The sequence below is a fragment of the Typopeltis vanoorti genome, chromosome 21, assembly GCF_054136105.1.
Source record: "Typopeltis vanoorti isolate ZY-2024b chromosome 21, IOZ_Tvanoo_1.0, whole genome shotgun sequence".
Lineage (NCBI taxonomy): Eukaryota > Metazoa > Arthropoda > Arachnida > Uropygi > Thelyphonidae > Typopeltis > Typopeltis vanoorti.
In genome coordinates this window covers 57,446,118-57,456,928 of record NC_143569.1, presented here as the reverse complement: position 1 = coordinate 57,456,928, position 10,811 = coordinate 57,446,118, and the positions used below count along the sequence as shown (strand labels likewise).

At 34.4% G+C, this 10,811-nt stretch overlaps 1 protein-coding gene across 1 annotated transcript in view; it reads right to left on the bottom strand.

Annotated features, from left to right (window-relative positions):
• Positions 1–304: 304 nt before the first annotated feature.
• LOC150094873 (glutamate receptor-like) overlaps positions 305–10,811 on the bottom strand; it is a 30,549-nt gene continuing 20,042 nt past the window's right edge. The window contains exons 5-8 of the mRNA XM_090411687.1: positions 10,137–10,287; positions 6,020–6,249; positions 3,536–3,789; positions 305–533 (exon numbers count right to left, since the gene is read on the bottom strand). Of these exons, the coding sequence (XP_090267813.1) occupies positions 305–533; positions 3,536–3,789; positions 6,020–6,249; positions 10,137–10,287 (864 nt within the window). The remainder of the gene's footprint in view (positions 534–3,535; positions 3,790–6,019; positions 6,250–10,136; positions 10,288–10,811) is intronic.

Here is a 10,811-nt window from a genome sequence, read left to right as displayed (position 1 = left end):
AAAAGGTAATGTATACGATCACTTTGCCTGAACTGTGTTGAATCAATCGTATTGCTCAAAATATAAGCATAGACATCTAGAAATGACAACGTTTTAGTGTAGAGTAATAAATGTATTCAAATATTTTAATAATTTTATTCTGTGATACATTTATAGGATGTTTTATCCTTTATATAACCATCTTCGATTAGAAAAATGGCAAATCTTTGCAAATGGAAAGAAACTTCTGATAATTTAAAATGATAAATTATATCTGTCTTCATTTTCAACTCCAAGTGTGACAACATCGGAATAGGATCTCTTTTCATTTCATTTTTCTTGCTAAAGAGACACAGAAAATTTCAGCGAAAAGAACTATAAATGATAATACATAACCTCCAATGAGCAAAATGAAGGCACCTTCAAGATGATTCAACTGCAACGCCTGAACTGAACTCGTAGGTGGTTTGGCAATTTTCCACTTGAATTCTTCTCGGAAAAAGAAGTGATCGTCCCACTTTAAGTACAAACCCGCCTCATACATCTGAACTACCCTAGGAAGAAAAAAAAATCTTTATATAGAGAAAATAATCACATTCATAATTAGCTGTTTTCAGCTTTTCAGATGGTTTCCATATTATCAGATTACACTTCTGAGAAATGTTTTAAATAGTATAAATTGTTCGTATATAGTGAAAGGAAAACGGAAACTAAACTGAAATAAGCTACGTCGGTCGTAGCCTTTTTCTACTTTTAAAATACAGAGTGGCAATAAAATAACTTTCCTTCTTTGGAGGGATCTGTAGCTAAAATCAATAAACAGAATGAGACCAAATTTTATAGAGACTTTTCAAGGCATGGGGAGGTAATTTCCGCGAAAAAAAAGATTTAGTACCAAAAGTCGCCAATAGGGGAAATTTTGGCGCTGGTGGAGCCGAAAACATTAAAGGCAGATAAAATGGAATAATATTTCGACGGTGTAAGCGATAGCTGCGTCACTCATTCCAGCTGGATATGTGGTGCATTACAATGATAATACGAATAATAATTAAACTAAAACTACAACTAGCGAGAGACACAGAAATTAATGTAGTAATTGAACTCACAGGAAATAATGCTTTATTCATCAGAATCAGGGTCCCTTGGACGACATACACGATTTTCAATGTGCTGACCTTTCTTGTGTACAACAAATTGCATCCAGTGTGCAGCATGCTCTACAGCTGAGCCTAAGGTAGGACGCATATTGAACACAATTCGTCAGTCATTCGAATAACTTCCTGAACGTTCCTAATCCCTTTTAAGTGGAATTGGTGTCGCTGCTGTCACGTATGCACATTTGCATAATCCTTTTTATCTGCGTTTACTGCAAATATTTGACTGCTTTCGTGTCCGCCAGCGCCAAAATTTCCCCTATCGGCGACTTTTGGTACTAATTTTTTTTTTCCGCGGAATTCATCTCCCTATGCCTTCGAAAGTCTCAATATAAAATGTGGTCTCATTCCGTGTATTAGTTTTAGCTACAGATACCTCCAAAGAGGAAAAGTTAATTTACGAGGTGGTATCAAAAAGTTTCGAGACTAGGTTTGTAACACACCACCAGATGGCAGCACAAGGCTGAATACAGGGACCACCTGCCTTCATAAGTCAGTGTGCCAAAAGACATCGTCCTGTATACATCGGGAGCTGTGCAACTGATGCTATTCTGACCACCTGTGATTTCATCATAGACAGCAAGTTAGAACAAAGAGCAAACGTGAAATTCTGCATGGAACTCGACAATTCATGTCAAGGATCATTACCGGTGACGAAACTTGGGGGTACGAGTACGAACTTGAGACGAAGCAACAGTCTTCACAGTGGAAGAGCCCATCATCTCCACGACCGAAAAAGGCGAGGCAGGTCTCCAGCTCGACCAAGTGCATACTCACCGTCTTTTTCGACATTCGCGGCATTGTGCAAGACCGTCAATAGTGAGTTCTACTGCCAGGTTTTAAGGCGTCTGAGGGAGGACATTCGGCGAAAGCGACCAGATCTGTGGCGCGCGAAAAACTGGATGCTCCACGACGACAATGCACCTTGTCACTACTCTCCAAACACGTGAGTTTCTCGCCAGAAACAACATGATCTCACTTCCGCACCCACCCTACTCGCCAGATTTGGCTCCTGCAGACTTCGCCCTCTTCGGGAAGATGAAGATCCAGCTCAAAGGTCACCGTTTTGACACCACTGCGGAGATCCAGCGCGAATCGCAGAAGGTGCTTGACATGCTTCGAAAAGAAGACTTCCAGGAAACATTCCAGAAGTGGCAAGAACGCTGGGAGCTATATTGATATGCAAGGGCACTATTTTGAAGGTGATAGTGTGTAAACGTAAATAAATAAAGTAATTTCTCGTAAACAGAGCTGGTCTCGAAACTTTTTGATACCACCTCGTATAGCATCCTGCAGTTTTGTAATTTTGGTTTATGTTATAAAATATTGCAAACTTTGACAACATTTCGTAATGGCGCATGGAATTGAACAATATTCATAGTTCGAAGATTGTAATGCATCTCGACCAATACCAGAAACTGGTGTGCGCATGTGCAGGAGAAGTGTTGCCTTTTTATTTTATTTTATTTATTTATATATATTTTTTTTGACTAGATAGGTGAAGCAAAAATTCTTTTCATATTCTCCGTTATCTGTAGGAGAAAATGTATGGATGGGATAATATAGGGCTATAAGCTCTGATCATAGCAGGAGGGTAAGAGCAATAGCCTAGCCGCAGTTAAAACTTCCTTGGCTACAGCATTGCCATCCATTACCCTACCTGGGTACTCATTTTAGTCGCCTCGTATGACATGCATTGGCTACAGCGGGGCTATTCTTATCCCAGCCACCTCACAAGGTTGTTGTTAAGGGTTGTCTAACCAGAGGCCTATGGATTTATCCGAAAGCACTGATTTATTTTAAATAGTGTACCACCATCAGAAAATAATTTAGAAGAGGAGCTCAAATATTGTTTTGTTATAAATTTATAATTACATTTATTTTAAATTATAAATTTATAATTACATTTCTAATTTCATCCTTTAACTGCATTGTGATAAAATGCTACTGACGAACAGTTGTGGAAATGTTAACATTTTCGTAACAAACACTAAATGCGAAGGTATCAGTTACTCAGTCGGTATCAAGGATACCCTTTGGTGAGAAAGATCTGGTTTGGAATCCCTTTTAAGACGCGAAGGACCTTTTACGGGGTTTTCAGCTGAAGATTAATTAACTGTTCTTGTATGTAAAAAAAAAAGTTTTCTTTTTTTTTTTTTTACTTTTGGAAACTGGGATTTTTCATCCCAAAAAAACAGACAATCAGACCAGAACAACACACGAAACATCATATATCATACACTTGCCTCGTAGCCTTAATTGTTTCGGACTCAGTTCCAAAGCATCATAGAAGCAGAAATCATATCCGTCACCAACTTTGAAGTAGAAATATGCAATGCACATAAAAAGCGAAAGGTGGGGGAGAGGCAATATCTTAATAATTTGTATCAAAAATTACTCACTTGTGTTTAAACCACCCTTTACATGGATGTCCACGTGCGATGGCAAATGCAGAATATGCGGAAAAAAATGATTCCTCTCCAATGAAATAATTATGCCTTCCATGTTTGATCATGTTGTAAGAAATATCTAAATCGGTGACGATCAAGCAATATTTCTCTTTGAGAACCTTCATGAACCCAACGTCCACGGAAGAACACATGGCGTCGCCAACCATTTGCTTGCCTATGACATACATATCTCCCGTATCAGCACTCTGAAATAATGAAAAATGGATATATTAAGGTATAAGGGCATTTCAGAAATATGGAATTTTTAAATGAATATCTTAAGCAATAGGATAAGGGTAAAAAGGATAAGACTTCATGTGGAAAAATTTGTAAACAAACATTATTCTGTGAGGATATAACCAGCCAATTTAAACTTCATGAGAGACTTGGTGACTATCTCAGAATGTTCTCATCTGGTAGAAAAATATCCGGGTCTCATACTCGCGAAAATAAATATGTTTATACCATATGAAAGACAAACCTGTATGCCCCTTTCTTTATGGAACCTTCTGTCACTTGTATCACATACATACATACATGCACTTTACGTCTGTGCATAGAAGATTTCCCCCCCCCGACCCCATTTCCAGTAACATCAGCTCATTTCAGTAAGTTAAATTTTACTGAACTGCTGTCAGAATTGTTAAATGAAAATTCGTCTACATTAAAATAGTTTGTAGTTAGTCTGCGTCAACTCCTTTTTCTTGTTTGTTATTTCTTTTCTCGTACCTTGTAACTGCTCACTTTACTGCGACAAAACATCACAGTGGTGAAATTTAATTATTAGCATGTGGTAAATTTTCTGATTTTCTTATTAATGATTTTAGAACTTGGATACCTAAATGTCTCTGACCTTAATAAACACCAAAAAAAGCACAACTAAAAACAATATGCTGAGTGTAAAAGTATTCAAAGAACTTCAGTTTTTTGTATATCTTTGTCATTTAATCTCTTTCTAATAAGTCATGGTATGCACGTGCAGAACAACAGACAAATTTAGATGTCAAATGTCATTAAAAACATTAAAAAATTAAATGTCATAAAATAATTCTTAACAATTTTGGTTCCTATACAATAGTGAGTGTATCCAAAAATTTATTCAGGATATTAAGAAACTATATCTTCAAAATAATCATCTATATTGGAAAAATCCAAACAGTCAAGGTAACAGCGACTCAAAGTTAAATTGGATTCAGTGTTTCTACATGCTCTGACGAACAGGAACCGTACGCATGAGCAGAATAACAAACATGCTGTGCATACATAATCTATGAACTCAGGTGGTATGGCTATAGTGCAAGAGAAGGCCCAGTATTCTTTGATGAGCATTGAGATGAGCATATTTAGATAGACTCTTAGTGATATGACAATCAGAAAATGACACAAAGTGGGGACTATTTTGCTCACAGAACAACTGAATCAGATGTGTTTCGTAGTAACTAGAACTTTGTCCTTGTTATTTGTAATTCAAGGCTGAAATTATGAATTGTATCTGAGACCAGGTAGTCTACTTAGTACGAACTAAATTCAGGATACTAGAATCACTTTGAGATTTATGTTCCAAGACAGATATATATAGCACTTTGCATCCATGCATTCCCATTATCTACATATAGTTCGCCCACCGTTTGCAGGTCCCTGCTTCGCGTCTTTCCAAGAATAGTCGATTCATTCTGAAGGGGAGAAAGAAATGAAGGACGTCCGAATTGGTCGCCAACACGCGAAACCACGTGCTTTATAGGTAAAATTTTCCAACTGTTATAGAAGCAACATAATTAACTACAGTAATCATAAAAGAGAAGTTAATTTTCCGACCGGTAATAATAAACAACTCATCCCACTATACGGACTGATTACCCTATTATCGGAATGGATTCTCCTTTTTTTGAGATGTGCAGAAGTGTTGAGGGACCTCAAATCGGTGGGCGAATTATACCCTCTTTTTTTTCGATATTCTATAGCATGCCATGAATTTTTAGTTTCGGATATTAAAGAACTAATCAATCTTTTCTAGCCAAACAAGGAATACTATGGGAAAGAAAGAACAATATCTAAATACTTTTTCAAGAAAAACGATATCATCTTATACTACAAAAGAGGATTTGTTGTGCGAATAACACCAGTCCCTCCCTGTAAACCACTGATACATTAGCACACGCGATAGGCCTAAAGGTTAGATAATTTCTGAATACTGCTCTGGAAACCGAACATGGAACTCATGGTTGGCAATGAACATCTGTTCTCCTAAACACATTAACAAACATCTCCAGATTTCGGGACTCGAACTCAAAGCCTCTGACTTTGGCAGGTCGGCTATCCACAGCCAACCAGCGAGCTAGATGGCTTTCCTGGTTCACAAAAGGAACTGTATGTGCAGAAACTAATTTCGTTTTGATTATCAATTTATTTAATTTAAAATACAATTCAAATACCTACTTTAAACGCTGCGTCCATCGCAGAGTTACGTGTAGTTCCACATACTATTTTTTTCTCCTGAACGGCCATAGCCATTTCTGCTGGATTACGAATGACCTTATCAACTTCAGGAAGAGTTATAAAGGACAGTAGAGCTCCACTGTATGCGAATACAATAACCATTATAAAAGCCCACCAAGACAGCACCAGAATTTGAAAAGAACGGTAACGAAATAACTGTATTTTCATTCCTGTGAGTTTAAGAAAAAATATTTTTATAAATTATGCAAAAGGAGGGAATGCATAATAACACTTTTACGTTTAATTAAGATCGTTCAAAAATTTTACTCATTTATGCTAAAATCAAAATCGTTATCAACAAAATGGATGCACTCCTTAGAGAATAAGACACCACCCATTTATTTCTCTTTCGAAAGCTAGTATAGAGAAATGCAGAAAAAATTTGACGAAACCAACAGTTCATCGAACAACAAATAATGGACAATGAAATTGATCAAAACGTATGCATAATTCATCGAAACAGCAATTCATCGAAGAAAGTAGTTCACCGAAAATCGAACTTTTGATTAACTGTTTCATCAAAACAGTGATTGATTTGATTGAGATCTAAATTTTTTTTAACCTTTAAATCACTAATACCCTCTGATGCAACTTGCATTCTTTAATAAGTATTGAAATTTTAAATTCTTTTTACTATTGTATTCTTTGTTTTACTGGCTACAAAGAGACTTATGTTGTCTTTGTAGCCAGTTTTTATAATTAAGAAGATACGAAGAACGAAAGAAAGAAAGAGGAAAAGAGACAAGGACACAATTAGATGCTCTGGTTACTAGCAATTCAAACGAAGTCAATCAAAACATAGTACTGTATTACAGTAGATGAGACTGTCAGATAATATTATTATCTAAATAGTATTAGAACATCCTTATCTCGGTCAGTTTCAACGATGCCCTTTGATTGGGAAGACCTCTGTTCGAATTCCGAATAAGAAAACAAATTCTTCAGAATTTGTTTTCTTGCAAAAGTTCTTGCAAAAATATGTTCTTGCGAACATCATATTAAGTGAAAATTGTTTTCAGTAAAATGAATTAAATAACTCATTTTACAGGAGTACTTCATACGTTCTGTTCCATGACAACAATGACTTTAAGTTAAAATATTGTACTGACGGTTGAATCACAAGGCTTGTTATGATTCAGTTCATATATACTTTACAGAATAATGTTCTAAAAGTTACCAAATAATTATTAATATACTCAATGACCACTTAATCATGTGGCCAGCATCTTAGGTAATTTTATACAATATAATCTTAACAAAGACATAAAAAGAGAATTTCGTAAGAAAATAACCGTTTTAGTGAATTATGAAAGGAATTCTTCAAAAAATGAATGACGAATTGATTTTACAAAGAATTTTCATTTGATATTTTTTCAATGAATTGTTATTCGGTGAATCGTTCTTTGATGAATCGTTATTTGTTATTTTTCCTGTGATTTTTTTTTGGAATAATTATTTATTTATTTATTGCGAATTGCTTATTGGTGGCATTACTTTTTCGGTGAATTGGTTTTCGATGAATTGCTACCCAGCAAACTTTCGATGAATTTCCATTCAGAATTTTGGCTTTCAGGTATATATTTCAAAAATAAGTGGTATTCGCTGTCAGTGGCGGATTTCCCAATAGGTGCATTAGGTTCAAGCTTAGGGCCTACTCGTCTCGAGGGGCCACAGAAATTACATAACAAAAAGATAATATGCCTCTAAAAATTTAGTGAACTTTATATTTTTTTTTCTAATATATTTTAGATAGCTAATATTATGGTAATATTTAAAATGTGCTTATGGAAAATAGTTTAAATCATAATGAAAAACCATTAAGTTGACTTGAAGCTTAAAAAATTGGCAAAATAAATTCGATGAATATGGAATGCTTTGTTAACGGTTTTGTGGGTAAATTGCTGCAAAGAATAAACGCCACCAGCAAGTCATTACAAGATATCCAATCTAATGTTCTTCAAGAATCAAATTTATTAAAATCACTATCGCAATATGTAATGGAAATAAAAGGTAGATTTGAAGATATCGAAAAAGAGGCAAACTTGCTTAGAAAACCATGATTTTAAAGAAAACCGAAAAAAAAGAAACGGGAACTTTTTTGACGAAACTACAAATAATGAAACCAATTTCGCTCAAAGGGAATCTTTTATTATTAACGTACAAAATGTAAAATGTGTCGTAATTGTTGGGGGAAATTACAAATAGAAATATTATTTACAACAAAGTCTTGGAGAATTTCCAATTTTTGATAACGATATTGCCCAAGAAGATACAAAAATTTGCGACATATCAAATAGTTACAAACAAGATATTGACACTGAATATTTCGAAGATGAGGCTTTTCATTGCATAAAATTTATCAAATGTATAAAATGTACAAAACAATAATACATGGGTTTTCAAAGAGACAATCCTGACGTAGAGACAATCTTAAAATAATTTTTGACTTTACCAATAAGCAATGATAGTGGCAAACGTTATTTTTCGGTCTTAAAAAGAAATAAAAAATTATTTAAGAGATGGTTTAGAGCAGACTCATTTAAATGATTTATCTAATAATGCTTATAGAAAATGATATCGTTAATATGTTAAATTATGAAATCATTATCGATCAATTTGCAGATTTAAAAGCCAATTTTAATACTAACTAGACAAATGAAATAAATACTTATAAATAAAGAAATACTTGTTATTATTTAATGGTTGTATTGTCTTTTTAATATAAAAAACACTCTTACACAAAGGCTTTATAACAAAATTTCGCACATACGGCCTCAAAGAAACATAATCCGCTACTGTTCACTGCTGTATCTATATTAATATTTCATGTTTGATTTGTATTCATGCTGAGTCTTTTGAGCATGATGCACAATCATTTCAATTATCAACCTCAGTACTGTTTTTCTTTTCAACTAGTGAATTAATTTTACCCATCGCTCCACTATTAACACAGACTTGCTAAGTAATGAAACAATTATAGAACGAAAGTGCAATGTGGAAATAACGACTTTCACGAAAATAATAGAGAGTAATTGACTTGAACCACATAACTACATCTGTTCACAATTCTCAGGAAGAGTTCCCCCCTTTTGATTGCAGTTAACAGGAAAACAAGATCCGTTGCTCACGAGATGTTAACTTTTTAAGTGGCACCCATTCGTGTATGCTAGTCAGCGGTTTCACATACGTTTGAAAATATATGATTGAAGGTTTGCGGTCATTTATTGTATTAAAAATCAAAATAAGAGCTGAAAATGCTCTATTTCTCGCCCATACTTGCGGCTCCTTTGGGATATACTCACAAACCTCTGGAATAGAATATATTCGCACAATCCCAGAGTTTGAGTACCTTAGCATGAGAAACACTGTTATAAACTCTAGAAACACAGTTTTCAATTCTCTGATGTTCCTTTAAGTAAAGAAGGTTTATAAAGGAATTTTTTTTAAGTTAGGAAGCCTGTCTGCAGTAACATCCATTGTAGTTAGCAGTTTCATGCTGATAGAAGTACGCATAACAACCTACAGACAAAAGTATATCTTTAAAACATTTAAAGTATATTTTTTAATAAATATTTAATAAATACTAATACCAATGAACTAATTTTAGAAAATACAACCCCATGCAACTGTAGAATAATTTCCAACGAAGAAACGTTGAAAATTATTCTACAATTGCATGAAGATAAGTTTCTCACCATACATATGAATTGAGTATTGCTGAGTTCAGTACTGTTCACAGTGAATTGAGCAATACTCCCACTTCACTCACAGACTGCTCAGTGAACTGAGCAATCATGACTATGGTAAAACTGATATTCATTTATCATTGATAAATGATAAATATATTAAACATTTGAAACATTTCATTTATCTGTTGATCGACAATTTCGACAATCATCGAGAATTTTGGGCGCTATAAATATAAATATCAGTATTCCTACATCAAATATATAGAAAACGCACTACCCAGGTTTTACGTTTACGACATAAGCACACACGCAAAAAAAAAAAAACTGTAAATCGATTAATAAAGATATATATTCAAAATCAAACTGACCTTTTGTCAATAGACTTCCATAAATTAACCAAACAATCTCAATTAGGCTACTTCTATGTGTAGCTGTGAGGAAAAAGCGACATGAAATGAATGATATAAGATATACAATGAAGATCACGATACCCACTGTAAACAAAATCAAGCTCCAAACCTGAAAATAAATAAAAATAAAATAGCATTAAGAATATTTCTTAATTTTTTAATTTACATATTAAATATGAAATGATTTCGGCTTAGACGAAATGTTTTCCACTGTTATAACTAACGACATTCGTTACCAATGGAGATTTAAGCATAGGTCGTTGGTCTGATTCTCAACTTGGCGTGACTTTCTCTCTGAATGGTAATCGATGCTCATCAGTTACATCAAAACTAAAGAAAAGACTTCAGGTATACGATATAGCAAAAAGGTAGTTTCGAGTATACAAAGAGCATGCAGAGGCTGCTTTTACCGTATATACAGGGTGGCCATAAAATAATTTTACTCTTTGGAGGCAAAGAGTAAAATTATTTTATGGCCACCCTGTTATGAAAAAAATTTAGTACCAAAAGTCGCCAATAGGGAAAATTTTGGCTCTGGTGGAGCCGAAAACAGTCAAATATTTGCAGTAAATGCAGGTAAAAAGGATTGTGCAAATTTTACTGTGTACATGATAGGCGCCAACAATTCAACTT